Here is a 26,734-nt window from a genome sequence, read left to right on the forward strand (position 1 = left end):
AATGAAGTAGGTATTGAACTTATAAGAGTTTTAATAGAAATGTGATGTCCAGAACAATTTGTCCAGTCTTTGAGACAAGAAATAAAGATGATGAGGAAGACATTACTAACTGAAAGGAGCAGGTGTTCGACATGCTCAGCTAAACAGACTTGGACCCAGATATTTCATGTCCTATCTTTATACAATGTTTGCTAAACATCATATCAATTTGCAGACACTGGGGATGGTCTCACTGTTGTACAGAAATTGCCTATCGATATTTAAAAAGTATTCTTCCTTATATTTCTTTCCTCAAATTAATTAGATACACAAATAAAACAACAATCATATTTTACAAGTTCAATGCATTTTATTTTCAGATTCTCTTTATACCCACAATTCATGTTCTATAATACACCCAAAGCCATAATCCAAAAGCATACTTGAACAAATAAAATGCTTTATGTGGTGCAGTTTTAAGAAAAATATAGAATATCTGGATTGCTATACCAGCCTTTTACAGTCAATGTAAACATTTTACTGTGCAAGAACTTGCACTTACAATAGTCCCTTTTGTAAAATGTCCTAAGGTGCTTTAAAAGAGAGTTACCAAACAGAATTTGACACGGAGTCATGGAAGGTGAGATGAGGACAGATCACCAAAAGCTTCAAAATTGTAGGTTTTAAGGAACATCTTAAAGGAGGCAGAGAGATTTAGGGTGGGAATTCCAGAGCTTAGAATCTAGGCAGCTGATGACATGGCCACAAATGGTGGAGCAATTAAAATTGGGGATTGGCTCAAGAAGTCAGAATTGGAGGGGGTAAATGACCTGAACTGTTAACTCTGTTTCTCACTTCACAGATGCTGCCAGACCTGCTGAGTATTTCACAAATTTTCTGTTTTCATTTCTGACTTCTGGCATCTACCATACTATGCTTTTGCAGAACTGGAAGAGTTGTAGGTCTGGAGGAGATTACAGAGATGAAGAGGGGCCATAAAAACCAGGATGAGAATTTTAACACAGGCATTTCCAGACCTGGATCTTATGTAAGTCGGGGAGCACAGTCTTGATGGGTGAATGGAACTCTGTGCAAATTAGGATGCGGGCAGCAGAGTTTTAGATAAATGGGAGGTGGGAGGCCAGCCAGGAGAGCAATAGAATAGACAAGCCTAGAGGTAACAAAGGCATAAATATGGGTTTCAATAGTAGATGAACTGAGGCAGGGATAGAGTGGCAATGTTTCAGAGGTGGAAGTAAGTACTCTTGGATAGAATGAGTATATGGTCAGAGGCTCAGCTTGGGGTCAACTACAACACCAAGGTTACAGCCTCAGAGAGTTCCCAGGGAGGGGGATGGAGTCAGAATTGATTATTGTGCACAGTCTTCAGATGCTTTTCGCCTCAGACTGAAAATTTGAGACCTGTACAGCCTAATGTACTGCAGTACTTATCACACAACAAAAATGTAACACTAATATTTTTGTAGCATAAAATACTTTAGCAATAAACATTTCCTACAAATATAGCATCCTTCCCACTTAGAAAAAGATTTCAGTTTTTAAATATATAAATCCAGTTTGTGAATCTTCAGAGAGCAAGCATTATTTCATAGTGATGTAAAACAATTAGTAAGTTGAGTTTGAATTTCTATTATGCTCAACGTTGAGTGTTCAATACATTACATCCCCATAAGTCATGTTACAGCAGCTCTTTAGAAAATTGAAAGGAAACCACAGATATTTATTTATACAGAGGCACATTCCCAATGAAAAGAATATTTGCACAGTGGTCAGTTTTCAAACCAGGACCTACAGAAGAAGAAAACAAACTATTAGTTTAAAATACAAAAAAAAACAGTAATTACAAAAATAAATACAATAAATACTAAGTCGAATTTCTGTACAGTTCCCTGATCTCCCACTTTAGTTCTGGCAGGTACCCTGGAGAAATTGTATAAACTGCCACCTGTGCCATTTTTCCCTAAGTTCCCCCTGAAATTATGGAGGGGTTCAGGAGAACATGCATGGAAATTATTGGTAAGTGTAATTACTGAACAGACAAGATGAATATTGTGTTTCTCTGCTCCAAGAAATGTTTGCACAGCTGCTTTTAATTGTCACATGGAGTGAATTTGATTGGCTGGACACTGGCATTGATGGCCAGGACCTCAGGAAGAGGAAAGTAGGATCCTCCAGCCAGCATTTTTGATCGAAGATGCTTGCCAACTCTCAGCCTTGTGTGTCTTACACAAATGCTCTGGGCTGCACCATTGTTAATGAAGCTTCTGTTCCCATTTAGATCTCTGATTATCCACTGTCAATAGTGGCTTGTTCTGGTGAAACCAGGTACTTACATGGAGTTTGGAATCAATGATGTGGACAGCTAAGGATGCACCAAGCCACTGTGGTTGCAACTATGGTAGATCTCTCCTGCTCAATGGGACATGTTTTACCCAGGGATAATGATAGAGGTGTTTGGAATGTTGGCTGATAAATATTGTCCCGTAACTGCATTAATGTCAAATTGTTGCTTTGGCAGTCTGCAGGACAGCTCTCCTAATTGTGCACCAGTATCCAGACACAATGGAGATCCTGTGGCACTGTGGGTAGCCTCCCTACCTCTGAGCCAAAGCTCCAGGTTCAAGTCCCAACGCAGGACTTGATGGCTAACAAAATTGTGTTCATATCGCAGCCAAATAAGTTGATAAACAACCTGCAGATCCTTCCAACACATGCCAATGGCAGGGAGTAAGAGCAGGACAGATTCCTGATCAGCCATGTGATGGAAAGAACATCAGAGCCTCTATCAACACTATTCATAGCTCCAGACTACAATATGCATGTAAATGTCCACGCTGCCACATCAACTTGAACTCCTTCAAGTGACCTATCAGATACCACACCCAGACACTGAAGGCCAAGACTGCAGGATTGACCGGGCTGTGACTACCAATTTCCTAACCTTTGTTCCTCTATTCACTTTGACATCTCCACAGCTATTGGTTTGCTGTTTTCTCACCTCCAGCTTTGGTACCCTTGTCCCCAGCAAAACCTTCACTGTCTCCCATCCCAATCATTCCCCCAGTACAATCCCCATTTTCTGTCCCCAGATACAAGGCATGCAGGCTTGATGGTACCTGGCACACAACCGCCTTAGCCAGCTTCGACTAGATTTGGATCACATCATGATCCATCGGATCTCATTCATTGCCCACTACTCTAAATCAACATGGAGAGCAAAATTTTTTTCTCCATTGCTGTCTCTTGAACCCTTCACCCTTGCCTCTTCCACTATCACCTCCAACAACCAAGGGTCTCAGCATTTCTTTATCACCAAGATGGAAACCATTTATTCAGTGGCTTCTGCAAATTCCACTCCTTACCATTAGTCACAATACCAAGTCTCTTCCTCCAACCACCCTAGCCCTGATTCTCCATTTCTCTCTAGGTTACATCTTGTCACCACCCAGTATTCTTTCCAAACTTGTCTAATCCATGAGACCCACCTCTTGCACCCACGACCCTTAAACCCACTAAACTGCTGACCATCCAACTTGCATTCCAGTGTGTACAGGGATTGTCAACCACACCATCTTCATCTAATGCCTTTCTTAGTCGTGTTGCCCAGCTTGGTACTACAGCCCTCTCAGTTTCATTTTTAACTATCAAATTATAGCCAAAGCATCTCTAGCAATGGCTTCTTTTCCAACCTATATTTTCACATCAACTCCCTGCAAAGATCCATCTACATGCTGCAATATTCACTGACATGCACTCAGCTTCCAGATACCTAGCTCTCCCTCTCTACCACCACTACTCTCAACCTCTCCACTGCCTCTGTGCTTTCGGACTGCTTACATGCCATTCAAATAATGTAGGAGGAGCTGCAATTTCCTCCAGCAGGTAACTTACGGGGCCTGAAAACCAGGACCAAGAAGTGGCAGAATTTCATGGTAGGAAGCTGGACTGCCCAGCATGGTGACCTGGACTTTTTTCGTAGGGATTAGAGGAGCACTCTTGATCTTCCTAGCTCCAGGATGATAAACACCAATCTAATCTTTTAGGGCTTGTGCTTCTTCTTCCACAAGCTTTACTGAGTAGGGCAGCAGTGCAGGCATCTTGCATAGTTGGCAGTTAAAATGCCACTGAGTCCTAATGAATCATGGGATCCCAATTGGTACTTATTAGTGAAACTCCTTACTAATTTAGAAGGGCATGCTAGCTGCCTAAAGAAAGGACCCGGTTAAAGTGGCAACAGGCAGAAACAGGGCAATAGGTTTTCAGTGGCAATTTTAACTGCTCAGTCCCATTGGGCAGCATGGGTTAAAATCACCTCTATATTACTGTAATTGTGGGTTTGCAAAGAAGATAAAAAATGGTGAACTGTGAGGATGACAAACTTCCTGGAGCACTGGGTAATAGTGGGTCTGCAATGAGATAGAAACAGTCTTAAATACTGTGGTCGTGGAACAAGATCACTTAGCTGGAGGTGCCACAGCTTGAATGTCCAGCTGGGTTTTCTTTGCCTGTATCAATATCCTATTTGTACACTGATGTTGAACACAAATTAACATTTCATTTCTGGTTACCTGGTTTTTCAGGCATTAACGTTTACGGGCTTTCTTTGCATCAGGTTTAGCAGTAGGTTGATTTTTTGCCTATTTTAAAAGAATAAATAAGATGAAACAAATGTTGCAATAAAATATCAGTCTATACATTAAATTAAATATAAAACAGCTGGTTTCTATTCAGGAAGCTGGAACAAGCAGGAAGATGCATTTTGGCTTGTATTTGTATTTAGATTCTTATTCATTTTTTTTGCTCCATGTAAAATAATGAGGTAAGAACCCAGTTCTGCTCACCTTACGTGCAGAGTGTATTTGCCTGTCAATTTTAGGCAGAGTACCATAAAAACTGTAAAAACAAAGTTGCGGCTCCTATCTGTGATCATTTATCTCCCCGAGGAGGCTGAGACCACGACTGATCAACTGTAGTCAGCTGGAGGCAGCAGATTTGATGGGTGAATAGATTCTTTTGATTCCATACTGTTCTCTATAGCATTATGGGACTGCAGCCAAAAATACTCAGCCCTAAGGACATCATTCCCCAAAAATTCTGTATCATTTTCATAGTTGAGCCCATTAAATTTTAACAATCAGTTTTCACTTATTTGGAGTATTGAATGGCACCTCAATGATTGGCAGTCAGGATTGATCACTTCTCTGTAGAGTTGTACTGGTAACTTTGAAAAAGGAGTGGTGTGGGCTTTCTGGCAGTGATTTCTGTGGGGCCAAGATGAGAATGCAGCCACTTCAGCTTGCCTCCCTCACAATATAGCGACAAGGTGTTTCTTCAAAGGTTTGTTCCCACTTTATACCCTCTGCAGGGCAGATAACTAGCAGTGCTATAAATGGCACAGTTACCTGCTCCTTTTATGCTAATAATCTTATTCCAGGAATTTCAGATCACAGTAGACTGAGGGGCAGATGTCCAGCCCCACCGGCCTTCAGCTCAAAACCCAAAGCCTTTTCCACCTAGTAGGAAATGTATCTTTGAATCCGAGTTTGTCATTTATGTGCAGGGTATCTGGTGCGGAGGAACTGAAAATCTAGTGACATAGCCTAGTCATTCAGCAAACTCAGGAATTGGTCTGAGAACAGAAAATATTGGAAAAACCTAGCAGGTCTGGCAGCATCTGAGGAGAGAGAAACAGAGCTAATGTTTCAAGTCCGTATGACTTTCTTTCAGAGCTGAAGAATCATATGGACCTGAAACATTAATTCTGTTTCTCTCTCCTCAGATGCTGTCAGACCTGCTGAGTTTTTCCAGCATTTTCTGTTTTTATTTTAGATTTCCAACATCCAACATATTTTATTTTTATTTCAGGAATTAGTCTATTTTATTTTTGCTGGCACATGTAACTTTCCAATTATGGGCCACACCAGTCCTGTTTCTGGATAGGTTCAGCTTGAAATTTGGAAGTTGGTAGATAGTTTCTCTGCTTTCCCCACACCTTCTGATCCCCTGCAGGAGCACAACATTCTGAGGTCAGGATGGCAGGCAATATTTTAATGTTCTGAACACACTCATCCTTGAGTCAGAAGATTGTGGATTCAGGACCCACTCAAGATATTTGGGCACACATCCAGGCTGACACACCCAGTGCAGTACTGATGGAGCCTTTGACAGTGCAGCACTCCCTCAGTGCTGCACTGCAGTGTCGGCCTGGTTTCTGGCTCGGGTCTCTAGAGCAGGATTTGGCACAGCTTTCTGACTTGGAGCTGAGAGTGCAACTAATTGACCCAGATTCTAAAATAACAGAACAGCTTCTCAGTAAGAAGTAAAATGGGAGTCGGGTGATATTTTGCATTCAAAACTAGTAAAGAAGGATAGAATTGGCATTTATTATGTATTATTGGCATATGAGGTGTTCAAAATTTAGAGATAGGGAGAAGCTATTCCCACTGGTGGAAGGATCGAGAACGTGGGAGCACATGCTTAAGGTGATTAGCGAAAGAAGCAATGACACATGAGGAAAATCTTTTTCATGCAATGAGTGGTCTCTGGAATGTACTGTCTGAGAGTGTGGTAGGGGCAGGTTCAATCGAGTTACTTGAGAGAACTGAATTATTATTTTTTATTCTTTCACTGGAGGTAGGCATCACTGACTAGGCCAGCATTTGTTACCTCCCTAATGTCTTGCAAAAGAACAATGTACAGGGCTATAGGGAGATGGTGGGGGAGTAGCATTAAGTGAATTACTCCTTTGGAGAGCTGGCATAGACACGATGGGCTGAATGGCCTCCTTCTGCTGTAACCATTCTGTGATATGTAGCAGGCAATTCCTCAACGCAACTGATTCACCATCGCAAGGAAGTAAACAATTTCAGCAAGTAATACATTCAGGTGCTAAGTTAGGAATGTATTTTGTATTTCACATCAAAGCAGTCCTGCTCATACTTGACTTTACCTTTGGTGATTCTGGTCCTACGTCACTGTTTTTTTGGGGTGTTGAAGCAGCCTGGCTTACACTTCCAGCCTGTGGGAATGCATTAGTCCATTGTTATAGATAGGTTTAAAGCTGCAGTTTTCTATCACTCATCATCCACTCAGTCTAGCTAAGTGCTGTGTTCAGTAGCATGCATGAGCTCATTATCAGAAATGCTGTAATACTGCATTGCATGGATATATTTTGGAGATTTTTTTTTAAGAAAAATAACGCAATTAGACTTCAAAAATACTCATTTAAAAAAACATATTCAGAAAATTTAGGCTACTATGCCTTGAAAGTGCCTTTTTACTCAGTGAATGAAATGTCAGATCATAGGGAATTCCAGCGGAACATATTGAATGAAAATGATCTACGAAGAAGATTATTGAATTTTATTAGTTTTAATAATTTTATTAGTTGCATGGAAACCAGTGAATTGTAGATTTCAGCAGAACAGCCTAGCAGGAAGGAAGCCCCAGTGAGGAGAGTAGACATGATTTGTTCTATTTAAAAGAGGTGGGATTGCAACTTCAGAATCAGCTTGAGAACAACGCTCAAGTCATGCAATCTCGGGAATCCACGCTATTGGATGAATTTCTCCCAATTTATTCATATTTGTTGCAAAACACTGTTGCTGCCAGAATTCAGGTGTTGCATTTCCCTTCCTGGGACTAAGAAAACAGGCAGATTTTTTCAGTTACTGCAGGATCAATTTGGCACAATGAATAAAGGAAAACTGGACAAGGAGAATCACAAATCCATGAAAGGAACCTGAATTATCTGACCATTGAGGCAGGCCTTTCTACTCAATGTTTCTCTATTTGCTGCACCTAGTACAATAAGAGGAAAACAGATCCAGTTGAGTAACTAACATTGGTACAGACACAATGGGCTGAAAGCCCTCCTTCTGTTCTGTAAATTCTATAACCTATGATTCTTTTATTTCTCACTTGAGAGAGAGAACATGATTTGGAGGCAGAATATTCCAGTACGGAAAACTCAAGAGAAAGGGCTTTACTAAAACACCAGTAGATATAACATGCATGGGTCCTAGAGTTAAGGATAGCAGATGGCAAGGTAGGCTGTGAACAAAGGAAAGCAGATGTTTTAAGAGTAAGCTGATCCAAGTCTTTATGTCATCAAATTTATGCATAGCACTGTCAGCTTCCCTTGTCCTTGGTAAATAGGATTAAGGTACTGATCAGCCACAATCCAACTAAGTGGTGGAACAGGCTCCAGGGTTTGAATGGCCCACTTCTGTTTCTATGTTGAAGGTGAGAAAGAGAGAGGGGAAATCTGCCAGATAACTGAGGAGTGATTCTACAATCCTATGCCTGAGTGGGCAACAGCACTAAGATAGTAGAGCCTGGGAAATGCAGCATATGGTTGTCCATCCACTGATTCTAGATTAGGGAATTTCTAGGGGCAAGGCAAATTGGGTTAATGATGAAAATATATTCTATGGTATTAAAATGAGAATCCATACATAAATCAATAAAGGAATAAAGTAATTTTAGAGTACTTAATTCTCAATCCTAATAAATTCCGGAGTCTTAAAAATCCAGCCTGCTTTTGACAAGTGAAAACAAGCACTGATTTTAGTGTATCCAACAACTATTCATTCACATGCAAGTACAGTGGAATTTGATTGTTTAATGGGTCATTTAAAGAATGAAACCTTTTTGAGAAAAAACATTTTACGGTTCAAAGCATGGAATACATGTACACACTGGTAGTAATAGGCCATACCTCTTTCTGCTTGGACACCTGTGCCCCAGAATGTGAAGCTGAAGAACAGGAGTCAAAATCTGATGACAAACTTTCTACTAGATCAGCTTTTGTCAGTATCTGTTAGGAAGCATGACAATCAGTCTCAAACATATTACAGATCTGAGACAGAGTAAAATCAAACCAATTCATACATAAAAATGAGACAATTCTACAATGCTATGGAAATATTTTTTTAAAAAGTAGTGTGACTAGCATCACTTTGCTAAATTTTGTTCCTTTTAGATCCTCACATGCTGTGTGCCATTTCTCTTGGTCAGCAGGCAGCCTCAGCCAGTGTTGCCCCTGAGTCAACAATGCAGCATGTGGGACAGCAAAGCAGGCATTCCCCTATTAACCATGACCAAAACAAAGTGAGAAGTGGGATTGGATGAAAAAGAGCACTTTAAATCTACAGAACCCCAACCCACCCCTCCTTCCTTCAAAAGCCTAAGACAAATTGAAGTGCAAGTGAAAGGTAAAGGGCCAGGACCAATTAAAGGAAGGGTGTCAAAATGGTGGGGGTTGGAGACAAACATTCTCAAGAACTCTTTCAAATAGTCAGCTCGCTGATTAGCAGCTCGTACCAACAATAAACAGGACAAGGATTAAGTGGCAGCTAAAAATGAAGGGAAACTAAACTAATGTTTTGACATTTTCACATACAAATAGCAAAACAAAAGTGTTGAGTCTCAAATTGATTACACTGTCAATCAGTCCCATAAATGCTACGCAGAAACCTGATTCACATTCTAAAATCTAATTCCTGACCACATTGAGAAAGAGAATTGGACTGAGAAACTTCTCAAATCAGACCCATTTCCTTGGGTTGGAGTTCATCAGATTTGCACAACTGGCTTCTGTTGGAATTCACGTTGCCAAGGAGGTGCAGGGTGTAGAATCTCAATGCTATTGAAGTAATAGAACTGGCAAAGAACCTTAAAGATGCAGGATGGCCCTACTTATCGAAGTAATGTCTTGGTTAAGACTGGAGCCTTTAACTGGTAAATGCCAGTTGGAGAGGAGTTTCTCTACAAGATCCAAATGGGCATTTCAGGAGATAGAAGAACACACAAGAACACAAGAAATAGAAGCAGGAGTAGACCACACGACCTGTTGAGCCTGCTCTGCCATTCAATATGATCGTGGCTGACCTTGGGCTTCCATTCACTTTGTCACCTGCTTCCCATATTGTTCAATCCCCCGAGAGACCAAAAATCTGTCTATCCCAGCCTTAAATGTATTCAACGATGGAGCAACCACAACCCACTGGTGTAAAGAATTCCAAAGATTCACAACCCTTTGAGTGAAGTAATTTCTCGTCATTTCAATCCTAAAGGATTGGCCTTATATTGTGAGACTGTGATGGAAACAATCCACGTGTCCACCCTATCAAACCCCCTCAGAATTTTGTAGGTTTCAATGAGATCGCTTCCCATTTTTCTAAACTCCAGAAAATACAGGCCCAAATTATTTAGCAGCGATGGGAATAAATTTTCAATGGGATAAGATAATCATTTCTCTGCTATCTTCATGTTTCCCTTGTCCTCTTGCCCAACAGAAAGGACAAAACATACCATTTTGTCTCTTCCAAAACTCAGAACATGAGAGTGTGGGGTCCTCCAATCTTGAACAATAGCTGGAGTTATGATCTTAATCTTTGCACTGAGTGAGGTGATATCCTTTAACAAACTTTTATCACTACCCTTAATTAAATAAACTCATGAGAGTCAGTGACATATGGAATAGTGTCCTGATGAGTTGTACTACAGGGAACTAAATTCTCCTTGAGCCTTACCTTCTCTGGTGCCTTTGGTTTTGCTCCGGGACCAGTGGAGGAAGGGGCCACTTTACCTTTATCCTGTTACAAGAAACAACTTCATCAGATTCTTCTGAGGAACATCAGAATTATTTAGAATTTAGAAAGTAGCTGGCAAAGCAGCAACACAAATCAATATCCTGGGGGTTACCATTGACCAGAAACTGAACTGGACTAGCTATATAAATACTGTGGCTACAAGAGCAGGTCAGAGGCTAAGAATCCTGTGGTGTGTAACTCACCTCCTGACTCTCCAAAGCCTGTCACCATCTACAAGGCACTAGTCAGGTGTGTGATGGAATACTCCCCACTTGCCTGGATGAGTGTAGCTTCCACAACACTCAAGAATTCAACACCATCCAGGACAAAGCTGCCTGCTTGATTAGTGCCACATCCACAAACATTCACTCCCTCTACCACTGACACACAGTAGCAGCAATGTGTACCATCTACAAAATGCACCACAGGAACTCACCAAGGCTCCTTAGATGGCACCTTGCAAACCCACAACTACCACCATCTAGAAGGACAAGGGCAGTAATTGCATGGGAACACCACCACCTAGAAATTCCCCAAGTCAGTCACCATCCTGACTTGGATATATATTACCGTTCCTTCATTGTTGCTAGGTCAAAATCCTGGAACTGCCTCCCTAACAGCACTGTGGGTGTACCTACACCACATGAACTGCAGCGGTTCAAGAAGGCAGTTCACCACCACCTTCTCAAAGGCAACTAGGGACGGGCAATAAATGCTGGCCTAGCCAGCAACACCCACATCCATGAATTTAAAAAGTGAAATATTTCTGCATGAGAGAGAGAAATCATTCCTGTGTAAATGTTGTGTGTACATATCAATGTAAACCTCATGAAATCAAAAGAAACAGGAACCAGAATAGGCCATTTGGCCCCTCAAGCCTGCTGGGCCATTCAATAAGTGATCTTCTAACTCCACTTTCCCACACCATCCCCAAATCCTTGACTTCCTGTGTATCCAAAAATCTGTTGATCTCAGACTTGTATATACTCAAGTGATAGAGAATGTCAAATGTTCACACAACCCAACAACTGAAGAAACTTGCCCTCACTTCAGTCCTAACTGGTTGACCCCTATTCTGTTCTAGACTACTCATCCAGTGGGAACATCCTCCTAGCGTCTACCCTGTCAAGCTCCTTAAGAATTTTATGTTTAAACGAGATCATCTCTCATTCTATTAAACTCTCGGGATTATAGGCTTAGTCTACTCAATCTCTCTCCAGAGGACAATCCCCTCAATGCAGGAATCAGTGTAGTGAACCTTTGTTTCCTTCTTTAGATAAGGAGATGAGAACTGTACTAGGTGTGGTCTCACCAAGGCCCTCTCCTACTGCTTTAAGACTTCTTTACTCTTATACTCCTATCTTTTTGTGATAAAGACAAACATACAATTTTCTTTCCTAATTGCTTGCTGTTCCTGCATGTTAAATTTTTGCGATTCCTGTAGAAAGATATCCAGATTCCTCTGATTATCAATATTTCCGAGTTTATCACCATTAAGGAGTATTCAGCTTTTCTATTTTTACTGCCAAAATGGATAACTTCACATCTCTCCACATTATATTCACTTGCTATGTTCTTGCCTATTCATTTAACCTTTTAAACCCTCCCTAGCCACCTTGTGTCCTTCTCATGGTGTGCTTTCCTACCCAACTTTGCATCATCAATAAATTTGGATACATTGTACTCAATCCCCTCATCTCAGTCATTGATTCAGATAGTAATAGATGAGGACCAAGCAATGATCCATGCGGTACCCTATTAGTTGGAAAAATGGTATGTTTCTTCCTTCCCTCTGTCTTCTGTCCATTAACCAATACCCAATCCATACTAGTATAATACTCCCAATCCCATAAACCCAAATTTTGTGTAATAACTTTTGTGCGGCATTTCATTGAATGCTTTTTGAAAATCCAAATACACTATATACATTGGTTCCCCTTATATATCCCATTAGTTACACCCTTACAAACTCAAACAGGCTTGTCAATCAAGATTTCTCTTTCATTAATCGTGTTGCCTTGGCACAATCCTATTATGATTTTTGTAGTGCCCCATTACCACTAATAACAGATTCATTTGATCAGTAAGTTGAACAGCCACAGCACCAAGTTACTATGTCACTGGATTAAACAATGGTGAGCATTCGTGTGTACTGACGTTAGTTTTAGAATAACTATTCAGTATTCACATTTCAAGAAGTACTGAGATTTTAGGATCATTTTTGCTGTTGTGCCATAAATTATAAAAGTATTTCTAATATTCAAAAAATTGAGGAACACCACATGGGCCATGCATCCATGACACTGTCTTTCCCTGGGGAATCAACACAGTCTGCATAGCACTGCTAGAAGAATCTTCCCCCAAAGTGTCTGCAGAGAGATATACAGGTTAAGCAAGTGGGCAAAAAGGTGGCAGGTGCAGTATAATGAGGGAACGTGTGAGATTATTTAGTTTAGCAATAGGAATGAAAAAACAGAATATTTTTAAATGGTAAGAAACTAAATGTTGGGGCAGGATTTTTCAGCTGGTGTGCAGGGGCAGACCCAACACGCCAATGCGTAAAATGACACTTGATGCCGTTGGGTGTGCGTCCCTACGTCATTGCGATGTTCCATTCAGCGGGGGCGTGCTGGAGTCAGCTGCGTACCTGCCGATATTTAAACGGTTTATTAAGGCCATTAAGGAAGTGATTAATGCAATTGTTAACACTGCCCGTCCAACCTTAAGGTTGGTGGGCAGGTGAAAAGGCCAAGCGGCCTTCACGTTTTTTAGGAAAACTCACCCACGAGCTCACCCTCATGCTCCTACTAAATGGTGAAACAGGTTCAAGGAGTCATGTAACCTACTCCTGCACCTATTTGTTATGTTCTTATGCATACAGGAAATATTTTGAAAGTAAAGTACTGTAACAATAATTGAATTAATACAAATTAATTGTTGGTCTGAACCTTAGGATCAGCTTGCTCTGTAAATCTGTAATCAGGAGGTATAGATTCTTCAGTTTCTCCAACAAGTTCAGCCTTCTTCTTGGAATGATCAGCTTCCTGAAAATATCAAATGATCACAACAATTTATACTAGAGGATAACAGAGTGCTGACTAGTAGACTCCGACTGGCCGAGGCATTACCATGGAGGAAGAAATGGGGAACTATAGGCTCCCCAACTCGGGTAATTCGAAAAAGGTACAAGGCTGGGACATATCCCTTTTGTTTGCAGAGAATGAGTCCCTGCTTATGAACATATGTCACTTCTAGCAAGTGTAAATGAATCACATTATGAACATGACTGATTATCCTAGATTCGTTGGGTAGCTAGCTGATGTAGCTATTAGCAAACTCAGGATTGTTCAGTGAGTGCTGCCCAATCACAGAATTACATCTAACAGTATTTGTTTTGGGTTTTACAACCATGGGCTGGTTGAGTATTGTCTGTACTCTCCCTATAAGAGCAACCTAAGGAACATGCTGTTTGATTCAGTCAGTCAATCTTAGGGATGTACAGCCCATGTTCCTGGCATCGCACTGGCACAGAAATTCATACATGACGTTGCACAATCATGTGCTTACCAGAATGTCTTTTTGGACTGACGGCAGCTCGTCTTAGTGGAAAATACCACTCATGTTGCCACGGCATAGCAGCAGTATGAAACAAGTTTGTTTACCTGTTGTTCAAATTTTTGAGATATTTCGCCTTTTCAGGGTAATTTGAGGTAGAGCAGGCACTTTTCTGGTCTGAATGTGGTGGCCTTCGGCCCATTTGTAAGTTTGCGCAGTACTTAGTGAACAATGATCTGATCAGGATCGCCATTGTCTCACAGGATTGCTTTGATGTGCTCTATTTCTGCATCAAGCTTGCAAGGTGACCAAATAGCAAGGGCTTTATTTACAAGATTGCTGATAAGGCCAATCTTACAGCAGGTGGAGCTATATGAACCCATCAGTGGATTTCTCAACTAGCACAACAAGGGAAGGGAGCAAGTTAGACTGCTCAACCTCAAAAGAGAATTTGAGCATAGGATGGAGCGCGTTAAGATGTATATGGAAATTCTTACATCTAGCTGGGACTTCCTAATATCATGAATGATGCCAGAAAATACAAGTTCTTTCCTTCTTTCTCTGTAACTAAGATTTAAATCATCCATCCAGCCACCTCTGTTGCAATCTCCCCTTCTCCTTGCTCACTAAACAAAATTAGATTCCTTCCTGCCTTAGCTCCAAACTGACATTTATGTCCAATCTCTCTCCTCTCTTCCCTCGTGCTCTCTCCAAGCTCATCTTCTCCAAAAGATTCAACTCATGCTGACTTGACCAGATTCTCATTGTTGCTGCTGACCACCCAAGGTCCTTCTTGGCTTCCAAGCTAAGCAATATTATATGCAGTGCCCTTTCCTCACATAGAATCTAATTAAATCACCATCATCATCCCCCTTTCCTGATAAAAAAACCCAACCCTCTGTTGTTGCAAACTACAGTCCCATCTTTAACATCAGTAACCTCCCTTCCCTCTCCCTAATTGTGTCGCCATCTCCCAAATGTCTGATCAACTTTCCCCAGCTCAATTTTTGAATGTCCACAGTCTGGTTTCTGCCTCTGCCACAGCAACAAAACAACCTTAACCAGGATCACAATGAGATCCTCTGTGGCTGTTTGTGATGCATTACCCCTCCTTGAACTCCCTGTAACTTTTGACATGATTGAGCAGCCTCCTCCTCCAATGCATCTCCTCCACTGTCAAGCTCAGTGGAACTACCCTATCTTTCTTCCACTCTTGCCTGCAATGTATCCCCCCAGTGATGGCTTTTCTTATCACCGCCACATCCTCATTCCCCTTTGCCCTGTCATTAGTGGGTGAGCCTTCAGTTATCTTTACCCAGGCTCTGGAATTCCCTCCCTGACAACGCTTACTCTTTATCTCCCTTTGCTTCTTTAAGAATTCCTCCCTAAAATGCAACTGCATGACCAAGCCATCATCACCAATTGCACTCTCTCCTTTGGCTTGGTCTCCATTTATTTTCTTGCCTCTCTGCAAAGCACTTTTGGACATTTTTTTTAACCTAAAAATGTTGTATAAATGCAAATTGTTATTTTAGGACACTCAGGCAATGGTACAGCACCAACTCTCAAGCATGGTAGAATAACATGCATTCTTATGATTTAAAAATAAGGTAATAGGGCCACCAAGTAGTGGATAAAGGCAAAATACTGCGGATGATAGAAATCTGAAACAAAAACAAAATATGTTGGAAAAACTCAGCAGGTCTGACAGCATCTGTGCAGAGAAAGACAGAGTTAACATTTCGAATTCGTATGAAGTCTGATATGGACTCGAAATGTTAACTCTGTCTTTCTCTCCACAGATGCTGTCAGAGCTGCTGAGTTTTTCCAGCAATTTTTGTTTTTGCACCAAGTAGTGCATTTGGGAACAGCAGAGGGTGCCATTACTGTGTATGTCACTGGACTGTAACAGGCCAGGCTAACCAGACTGATTTCATGTGTACAGATGTATATGAACTCGACCAAGAAACTGACCAATGCATGATGCAGTATCAGGAATCTTATTCAAAGACTGAAAGCCTCAGGAAAGAAATTTCATGTGTACCTTCACCACAGGGCCAGTGTATTTAGGTCCTGATTTGTCTGGTGCTTCACTTGGAAGAGTTTCTGCCAGAAGTGTAACCGGATCTTTAACCTTTAAAGACATAAAAGGTGTGTTTTGAAAATTTCAGCCCAATCGCACTCGAGACATATTCTGACAGCAGTGAAATATGTTACTGAAGGGTTTAACCTGCCTGCTCCAGGCAAATAACACAGCTTCCTAAAATTGACACCAAGTTCAGCAGTGCCAACAGGGGAAGACGTGACCCAAACAATTTCAGCCCCATTCTCTATATCAGTGAAGTGACAGGTCAATTCATGATTCTGTGATCTGGTCCAATTCTCAAGGATAATGTCAGCAAAAAGTGACATGTAGATAGAGAACAGCATGAAACCTTGGGACCTCTGCAGCAAATTGTCAGGGTATAGGAGGGGATGTCATTGCTGGTGATATGCTAAGTGGTGTCAACCATATAGGCCTCAATACCAAGCCACCCATGAAAGGCAGGTGGAGGTTGGGCAGGGGTGTGGGGAGGATTGATAAATGGCTAAAAACAAAAACCCAGTGGTAAGCTGACACAAATGTAGCTGCTGCCACTTTTACAACTAACATGTGTCCCGCCTCGAAGAGATGGAAGACTTTACTATTATATTTAAATCAGGTTTCCCTAATGCAATTCAGAGTTTGGGTTAATTAATTATTTTTTAATAGTTGTCAGTCAGGTTTCCTAGGGTTCTGGAAAACTGGCAGCAAAATGGAGGTGACAGCCACTGGCTCCAGAAGGTAACTGCTTTTCACAGCACTCAGGAGGAGTAGGTGTGCTGCAGCCAGTACTACATAAAAAATCCTTTTTCCTCCCTTCTGCCCTGCCATGATCAGCGACACGTTCCCTAAAAGCCCCTATCTGCAACCAGTGGCGTGATCACTATCCCCTCCCCAACTCCTTTCCTCAAGCCTTGAGCTGTAGCCCACGACTCCTTCCTGATTACCAGGTACTATCTCTAAGAGGCCTCTGGCTGTGGCCCCCTGCTATTGGTTTTCCTGCCAAGCAACCAAGAGCCTGTCAATTTAGTCAGCTGCTGGATGGGAAAAGGAAGAAAGCATTCAGCAGGGCCTTCACATTGCCAACTAGGATTTTCCTGCACCCCACATCACCCATCCTTTTTCCAGTTAATATCAGATCATTGTTAGCAGAGGTTCAATATCCAACCTGTGATAAGGAAATTATCACAAAGTATTCTTATTCATTCAAAGGGCAAATTGATGTGCTAGGAAGGCACAAGATCACAGTGGGAGATGTGAAGAGAGGACACAGAGGTGACAGGACCGAGAGCAAATAGAAAGGAGAACCCTCAAATTGAATTTGTTGTGCATGGCAACTGTTAAGATCTGGATCCAAAGAAAAATGTGTCCTTTTACAGACTCAATATTTTGAGTCCAGTATCAATTTACGTTTAACCTTTTCTCCTAAAATGAGGCCCTAACTCACTGGTCTGTTTCTATTGTAAACTATTGCAAACGGAAATCCCTAGGTTACAGATGTTACTCTTATTTGCTCACTTACCTTAGTGCCACTCTGACTTGCAGTAACTGAGGCAGCTGTCGAAGCTTTCAGAGGTGCCTTTGTAAGAAAAGGAAATCTCATTGTCATTTGTTCATACACTAGGGCAAAATTTTACGGTCCCCCACTATTGGGTTTTGCGGGGTTGTGGGAGAGGGATTGGGGGGGAGGGGCCATAAAATTCTCCGACTTGCTGCAATTTTATGGGGGATGAATGAAGCCTAGGGCCACAATTTTGAGGCTGGTGGGAGGAGTCCGGGGTGGATAGTGGTGTCGGCAGATCACCCTGTTCATGCCCGAGGTGGGAAAGGAGGGGTTTCCTCCATCACTGGTCCTGGCCCCCTTTCCAGATTGGACAACCCTCCCTGCTGACGTCTTAAATCTGCCCCCCACCCACCCATAGGTGCTCCCTATCCCATCTGCCTCTCTACCACAACCCCATGCCGCTCTCCCCAGGCCTCCTTTCCTGTCCCCTCCATGGGACCAGGGACCTATCTGGTCCTATGGGGGCTGTCTGTAGTCCCACTGCTCCTGGTGGCGCTGCTGTCACAACAGAACTGCTAGTCAGATTGGCCAGCAGCTCTCTGAGGCCCTTGTGTGTGTGTGTGTGTGTGTGTGTGTGTGTGTGTGGGAGGGGTGGGTGGTGTTGTGTGTGTGTGGTGGTCGAAGTCCCGTCTCCAGTTGTTAAATGGCTGTGGGGCTGTCATCATCGATGGGGATGCGTTCCCCAATGACTCTTCGGGTGGTGGGGTGGGAAACCCTGCCATCTGAAAATTCCAACCCAGGTTTCCAGAAACATTCCTACCCCACTTTTGGTAAACTGTTAAAATTTGATATTATATGAGTTGTCAAATTAAGCTCGACATCCAGCACACAAACAAAACCTTTAAGAAATTTGCTGAGTGGAAAAAGACCAGTTGACCAATCTGAAGGGAAAGAGATTTAGTGCAACCTGGAAACCAAAGTGTTTTACGATAAAATTAGGAGATGTAAAATGGGCTCCTGCTTGATTAATACCCCTATTACACTATTCCACAAAATTCCTCCCCTTGATCTAGAATGCTCTCCCAAATAGAAATTCTAGAAAATTACTGCCTTTACTATTCTCCCAGTCTATGTGAAAAATATGTAATCCCATAATAACTCTTGTTTGTCCTATATGCTGTCTTGATCTTTGTCCTGAACCACATCAATCAGACGGTCAATATATAACCTGCACCAGTGTCTGATTTCTTTTGCTGCTTTTTAGTTCTACCCAAAGTGTTTACACTCTAATTAGCCTTACTTAAATCCTTTCTTTCTACTATGGTAATACTCACTGCACTTGTGAAAGATCCTGTAGGCTGCAATATTTACTTAAAAGTCATGGTGGTCACAATGTCAGTATAACTGCAGGATTGTGAGGTTTGGATTTTCAATTATTTTAGTGAGTTGGAATGAAGCAAATCCAATTTCCAAACAATGTAAATGTACTTTTTGGGTTAAAAGCCTGGAACTCCCTCCCTAACAGCACTGTGGGTGTACCTACACCACATGGACTGCAGTGGTTCAAGAAGGCAGCTCATCACCACCTTCTCAAGGGCAATTAGGGATGGGCAATAAATGCTGGCCTAGCCAGCCACGTCCACACCCATGAATGAATGAATGAAAAAAACTTGAACAACAGCCCATACTGTCATAGGGAGGAGAGATGAATATTTGATACCTACTTCCACTGAGGTCGTGACTGTCCTGATATAGAGACATCCACCAAACAAAAGGAAGAGGTACAGAAAGCTGGTCATGATTCAATTTCGATGGAATGTCTCCTCATGACCAAATCGAGAGTGGTTTTAGTATTAACCCAAGACCAAGCCAACCATACTGTTTAACGCCTCAGAGATGTCCAAGAAAATAGTTTTTTTTACTCTTTCATGGGATGTGGGTGTTGCTGCCTAGGCCAGCATTTACTGCCCATCCCTAATTGCACTTGGGGAGGTGGTAGTGAGCTGCCTTCTTGAACCACTGCAGTTCCTGAGGAGTAGGTACACCCATAGTGCTGTTAGGGAGAGAGTTCCAGGATTTTAACCCAGTGACGGTGTAACGGTGGTGGAGGGAGTGAATGGATAGGGTGCCAATCAAGCGGGTTGCCTTGTCCTGGAGGGTGTCCAGCTTATTCAGTGTTGTTGGAGCTGCACCCATCCAGGCAAGGGTACAGTATTCCATCACACTCCTGACTTGTGCCTTGTAGATGGTGGACTGGCTCTGGGAGTCAGGTGATGAGTTGCTCACTGTAAGATTCCTAGCCCCTGACCTGCTCTTGTAGCCACTCCTGCAGTGATGACCTGGGAATGACTTCCAACAACCAGAACCATCTTCCTTTGTGCTAGGTATTTCTCCAGTCAGTGGGGAGTTTCCCCCGATTCCCATTGACTCCAGTTTTGCTAGGGCTCCTTGATGCCACACCTGGTCAAATGCTGCCATGATGTAAAGGGCAGTCACTCTCATAAGAACATAAGAAATAGGAGCAGGAGTAGGCCACTCAGCCCCTCAAGCCTGCCCCAGCATTCAATAAGATCACGGCTGATCTGCCCCAGGCCTCAGCTCCTCTTTCGTGCCTGCTCCTCATAGCCCTCAACTCCCCGATGTTTCAAAAATCTATCTACCTCTTTAAATACTTTCATTTCAAAAATCTATCTACCTCCTCTTTAACCACTTTCAGTGATCTAATCTCCACAACTCTTTGGGGTAGCCCTATCTATACCCCCTTGCAGATTCCTAATGTCCTCATCACAACATGTCCTCCCACCTATTTTTGTTTCATCAGCAAATTTGGAATGTTACGCTCTGCCCCCTCCTCCAAGTCATTAATATAGATAGTAAATAATTGAGGCCCCAGGACTGATCCTTGGCACTCCACTAGCTATGGCTTTCCAACCTGAAAAAGACCCATTAATCCCGACTCTGTCTTCTGTGTGTTAACCAATCCTCAGTCCATGCTAATGCATTACCCCCAATACTGTGAGCTCCTATCTTGTGCAATAACCTTTTATGTGTTACCTTATCAAATGCCTTCTGGAAATCCAAATACACTACATTTACCGGTTCCCCTTTATCAACTCTGCTTGTTATATCCTCAAAGAACTCTTGCTTAAATTTATTGAACATGATTTCCCTTTCACAAAACCATGTTGACTCTGTTTGATTACATTAAGCTTTTCTAAATGTCCTATTTCTTCCTTGATAATGGACCTAGCATTTTCCCAACGACAGATGTTAGGTTGACTGGCCTATAGTTCCTGCTTTTTGTCTCCCTCCCTTCTTGAACAGGGGCTTCACATTTGTCGTTTTCCAATCCACTGAGACTCTCCCGGAATCCAGCGAGTTCTGGAATATTTTGACCAATGCCTCCATTATCTCTGCAGCCACTTCCTTTAAATCCCTAGGATCCAGGCCATCAGGTCCTGGCAACTTGTCTGCCTTTAGTCCCATTAGTTTGTTGAATATTTTGTCCCTCGTGATAGAGACTGTTACAAGATCTTTCCTCCCATTAACTCCTTGCTTATCTGATATCTTTGGGATGTTTATAGTGTCCTCCACCGTGAAGACCAATGCAAAATATTGGTTTAAATTATCTGCCATTTCCCTGTTCCCTGTTATCAATTCTCCAGTCACATCCGCTGAGGGTCCCACACTCACTTTAGTTACTCCCTTTCTTTTTATATACCAGTAGAAACTCTTGATGTTTGTTTTTATATTTCTTGCCAATTTACTTTCATAGTCAATTTTCTCCCTCTTTATTAGCTTTTTAGTCATCGCTGCTGGTTCCTAAAAATTTCCCAATCCTGTGGCCTACCACTAATTTTTGTCACTTTGTGTGCCTTAGTTTTTGATTGGATATTCTCTTTGACCACAACGGGTGGTTCATCCTTCTCATCGAGTCCTCCTTTTTGACCAGGATAAATTTTTGCTGATCATTATGAAATATCTGCTTAAATGTCTGCCACTGCTCATCCACTGACCTTCCCCTTAGTCTATTTTCCCAGCCCGCTTTAGACAACTCTTTCTTCATACCTCTGTAATTGCCGTTATTTAAGTTGAGGACACTGGGGCTTCAGTTGCTCATCCTCACACTAAATTTGAAATTCTACCATGTTGTGATCGCTATCCCCTGGAGGATCCTTAACTATGATATCTCTTATTAATCCTACCTCATTATATATTACTAGATTGAAAATAGCCTGTTCCCAGGTAGGTTCTGCAACATATTGCTCTAAGAAACAATCCTGGATACACTCAACAAATTTGTCTTCCACGTTACCCCTGCCAATCTGATTTGTCCAGTAAATATGCAGATTAAAATCACCCATGACAATTGTAGCACCCTTCTTACATGCCTCCATTATTTCCCGATTTATACTTTGTCCTACAGTGAGGCGACTCTTTGGGGCCTATAGACGACTCCCACCTATGACTTCTTCCTCTTGCTATTCCTTATTTCCACCCAAACTGAATCCACATCACAATCTATTGCACCTATATCACTACTCACCACTGCACTGATACCTTCCTTTATTAACAAAACTACCCACCACCTTTTCCTTTTTGCCTATTTTTCCGGAGCGTTGAATACCCTTGAATATTGGGTTCCCAGTCTTGGTTACCCTGTAACCACATCTCTGTAATAACTATCAAGTCATATTCATTTATTTCTATTTGTGCCACCAACTCATTTATCTTGTTACAAATGCTGCGTGCATTCACATAAAGAGTCTTAAGCTTTGACTTTCTACCATTATTACTCATTCTGGTTCTAATTTCTGCTGCACTCTTCTGCTTATATTTTCTGCTCCTTCCTGTCACACTTTATTGTTTGCCTCTTGACTACCCTGCACCTCTGCTCTCTCGTTTCTTTTTGATTTTTTAAACTTCCATTCAATTGAACCTTCCTCCCCACTAATTAGTTTGAAGTCCTATCTACATCCCTAGTTATATGATTAGTCACCTCACCTGTAGAGCTCACCTCTTTTGTCCATTTTTGAACTGAGGCTGTAATGAGCTCAGGAGTTGATGGCCCTGGTGGAGCCCAAACCAAGCAATGAGCAGGTCATTGCTGATTAAGTGCTGCTTGATAGCATTGTCAATGACACCTTCCACCATTTTACTGATGATCGAGAGTAGACTGATGGGGTGGTAACTGGCTGGGTTGGGTTTGTCCAGCTTTTTGTGGACAGGACATACCTGGGCAGTTTTCCACATTGCCAGGTAGATGCCAGTGTTGCAGCTGTACTGGAACAGCATGGCTAAGGGCACAGCTAGTTCTGGAGCACAAGTGTTCAGTACTATGTCTGAAATATTGTCAGGGCTCATAGCCTTTGCAGTATCAGGCCCTAAAATGAAGCAAGAAATCACAGAATTGTTATGGTGCAGAAGGAGGCCACCTGGTCCAGCGTATCTGTACCAAATGAGCAACTCACCCAGTACCGATCCTCTCTGCTTTCTCCTCATAACCCTGCACATTATCTCTTTTCAGATAACAGTCTAATTGCCTTTTTGATTGCTTCAAATTAGTTTGCCTCCACACACTCTTAGAAAGAGCATTCCAGACCCTAACCACCACTGCACAAAAATGTCTCTCATATCACTATTGCTTCTTTTGCTAATTACTTTCAATCCATGCCCTCAAGTTCTTGATCCTTTCAGGAGTTGGGAACAGTTTCTCTCTATCTACTCCGTCCAAACCCCTCATGATTTTGAATACCTCCATCAAATCTCCTCTCACTCTTCTTTTCTCTAAGGAAAACAATCCTAACTTCTCCAATCTATCTTCATAACTGAAGTTCCTCATCCCTGGAACCATTCTCATGAATCTTTTCTGCACTCTAAGTCTTCCCATCCTTCCTAAAATGCAGCACCCAGAACTGGATGCAATACTCCAGCTGAGACCAAATGATTGGCTTATACCAGTTCACCATAAGCTCCTTGCGCTTGTACTCTTATGAACCTGTTATTAAAGCCAAGGATACTGTATGCTTTATTAACCATTCCCTCAACCTGTCCTGGTATAAGAAGTGTAATTTGCAAAAAAAATTCTTAATTTACAAAAGAGATTGTATCTTTATCAATAAATGTGAGAAGGTGACGTCATTAGCTGCATGTTACAGGGGTGGGGGGCCTGAGCGGCTTGCCCCTCTCCAGCCCGGGAGGAAAGTATGCTGGAAACCTATTCACTCCATAACACCACCCAGCCATAACATGCTGCAGGCGGGTGAAATTGGCTAACAGTGGGACTTCCACCCCTCACCGAGGAGGAAGTCTTGCCCTTGGGGCTGTCGGCCAATCTGGCAGCGCTAAGTGCTCAGTAGTGGATGCTGTGGGACTGAAAACAGTCCCAAGAAGACTGCCCAATCCTGTCTGCCTGCCCACATTAACTGTATTGTGGCATGGACAATGTATTATTGGGTCAATTGGCTTGTTGTCAAATCCAAATGACCCTTAATTATTTGTTTACATACATATGGCATGTTACGGGGTGAGTTTGGGAGTGGATGGGAAGATGATGGGCTGGGCACCCACCCTATTTTATGTGCCCCCCCCGCCATAAACATGCCCGGTGGAGGCACGTAAAATCCAGTCCCGTGGATCCTTTCTGTTTCCATCCTAGTCAGTAATAATCACTTTTTCTTATTGGTTACAGATAACCACATGACCAATCAGATTGCAAAACCAAAAATAAAAAATGGCCCTCAGAATTCCCAATCGACTGCTCCTTCAGTCTCTAGCAGTTTAAGATTGAAGCCATACCTCCTTCTGCATAGATGGCGGAGCTGCAGAGTGAGAAGTTGGAGCTGAACATTTTGAAATTGGAGCTGGAGAGCTGTGGGTAAAGTCTGCTGACAGAGACTCCAGGACATCACCTTCTGTCATACTCTGTGAGAACAATACAATAAGTGTAGTTAACCCATCGCCAAGATATTTCAAGAACACAAAAGGCCCCAACCCCTCAATACTGAAGCAGAAAATAAGAAATCACCATCAGTAATTGTCTTTAACTGCACAATTTCCCTTTCCCTTCACTTACATGTTATGCTACTCATATCAATGACATGGATGAGTAAGAGGTCAAATGCATGGTTGCTAAATTTGCCGATGACACCAAGATAGGTAGGGAAGTATGTTATCAAGAGGAGGTAGAGAGTCTGCAAAGGGATATAGGCAGGTTTGCGGAGTGGGCAAAAAATTAGCAGACGGAGTATAATGTAGGAAAATGTAAGCTTGCCATTTTGTCAGGAAGAATAGAAAAGCAAGAATGCAAAACATGGTGATACACTTGGATCTGCGTGTCCTGGTACATGAATCACAAGAAGTTAGCATGCAGGTACAGCAAGTGATTAGGAAGGCAAATGGAATGTTGTCATTTATTACAAGAGGAATGTAATGTAAAAGTATAGACGTTTTATTGCAGCTGTTCAGGGCCTTGGTGAGACCACATCTGGAGTACCGTTTGCAGTTTTGGTCTCCTTATTTGAGAAAGGGGATAACTGTGTTTGTTCAGAGAAGGTTCATTCAACTCTTTCCTGGAATACAGGGCGTACCTTATGAAGAAAGGTTGAACAGGTTGGGTCTTCACCCACTGGAGTTTAGAAGAATGAGAAGTGGTATAACATACTGAGGGGATTTGATAGTGTGGAATCTGGGAGGGTGTTTCCTCTTGTGGGGAGACTAGAACTAGCAGACACAGATTAAAAATATGTGATCTCCCTTTTAAGACAGAGATGAGGAGAATTTTTTTCCTTTCAGAGGGTCATTCGTCTGCGGCATTCTCTTCCTCAGAAAGCAGTGGAGCTGGCCATTGAATTTATTCAAGGCTGATTTTGATATATTGTTGATAGACAAGGGAGTTGAGATTACAATTAGATCAGCCATGGTGGCTAATAGGGCCGAAGGGCCTACTCCTGCTCCTAAGTTCTATGTTCCTATATTCCATCTGATGGAATGGAGCAGGAGAAAAATCTCTGCCAATTACAGCAATAGGAAAAAAAATTCATGAGCTGCCAATGGAACTGAGTTTACCTATTAAATTTACACAATATGAAATCTGAAACTTGTCAGAAACTATGTCAACCCTTTAGGGTTTTCAAATTCTTCTTCATTGTAAGGTGTAATAGACAATTATTCATTTAGTCATTTGGTAGTATAAAACTTGAGTATCGCTGAGAAAAAGATTTTTTTTGAAGCTTTTCATCTTGCACTCATCAGGACAATTCATAAACTTACCAAAAGTAAAGGGAACAACAATTTATAGCCTGTGAGAAGAGAGTGCTGAGTGATTGGGGGCGGGCCGCCATTTTACGTGGGTGGGCCAATTAAGATCTGTCCAGCATGACGTCCGCCAGGAAGTGCTATGTGCTTCCTGAGAGGGCGGGAGATTGGTGGCAAATTTAAAAATGGTAAAGATACAAAAGCAAAATTTCCCTGACATGTCCCCTCATGTGACACTGTCACATGAGTTGGGACATGTCCATCACTTTAAATCAATCATTAATTAAATTTTTTAAAACCCTCGCGAAACCTCATCCCGCCTGTGGATGAGGTTTCCTGCTTTTTCTGAAGCTTGCCAGGGCTCCCAGCCTGCCTGCCAACCTTAAGGTTGGACAGGCAGGTCCGTTAATGAGGTTAATGACTTTGTCAATGGCCTCAATTGGCCGTTGACAGGTCGGCAGGTGCACAGCTGATTTAGCTGCATGACCGCCAACCTGAAAATTGAAATGATGCGGGGTAATGTCGGGAGTTCCGCCCAGCGTCATCCCGCCTCAATTAAAGTGTCGGTGAGCGGGCTCCACTCCCTGTTCACTGACCTAAAGATCCTGCCCCAGGATGCAGGCCATCTGATCCTGGGGACTTGGTGATCTTTAGGTCCATTAGTTTTCCCAGCATCTTTTCCCAGGTGATGATGATTGTTGTAAGTTCCTCCTTTCTTTTCACCTCTTGATTTTCAAGTAC

At 42.2% G+C, this 26,734-nt stretch overlaps 1 protein-coding gene across 11 annotated transcripts in view; it reads right to left on the reverse strand.

Annotated features, from left to right (window-relative positions):
- Window positions 1-329: 329 nt before the first annotated feature.
- Window positions 330-26,734, reverse strand: part of cast (calpastatin) — a 228,683-nt gene continuing 202,278 nt past the window's right edge. For 7 of the 11 annotated variants that reach the window (XM_041185929.1, XM_041185940.1, XM_041185936.1 and 4 more), the window contains 9 exons: window positions 24,536-24,661; window positions 17,756-17,812; window positions 16,195-16,284; window positions 13,544-13,639; window positions 10,536-10,598; window positions 8,720-8,818; window positions 6,950-7,018; window positions 4,569-4,637; window positions 330-1,788 (listed from right to left, as the gene is read on the reverse strand). In XM_041185929.1, the coding sequence (XP_041041863.1) occupies window positions 4,584-4,637; window positions 6,950-7,018; window positions 8,720-8,818; window positions 10,536-10,598; window positions 13,544-13,639; window positions 16,195-16,284; window positions 17,756-17,812; window positions 24,536-24,661 (654 nt within the window). In that variant the 3' untranslated portion in view covers window positions 330-1,788; window positions 4,569-4,583. The remainder of the gene's footprint in view (window positions 1,789-4,568; window positions 4,638-6,949; window positions 7,019-8,719; window positions 8,819-10,535; window positions 10,599-13,543; window positions 13,640-16,194; window positions 16,285-17,755; window positions 17,813-24,535; window positions 24,662-26,734) is intronic. The other 4 variants (XM_041185934.1, XM_041185935.1, XM_041185933.1 and 1 more) reach the window with 4 other exon arrangements.

Source organism: Carcharodon carcharias, chromosome 4, assembly GCF_017639515.1.
Source record: "Carcharodon carcharias isolate sCarCar2 chromosome 4, sCarCar2.pri, whole genome shotgun sequence".
Lineage (NCBI taxonomy): Eukaryota > Metazoa > Chordata > Chondrichthyes > Lamniformes > Lamnidae > Carcharodon > Carcharodon carcharias.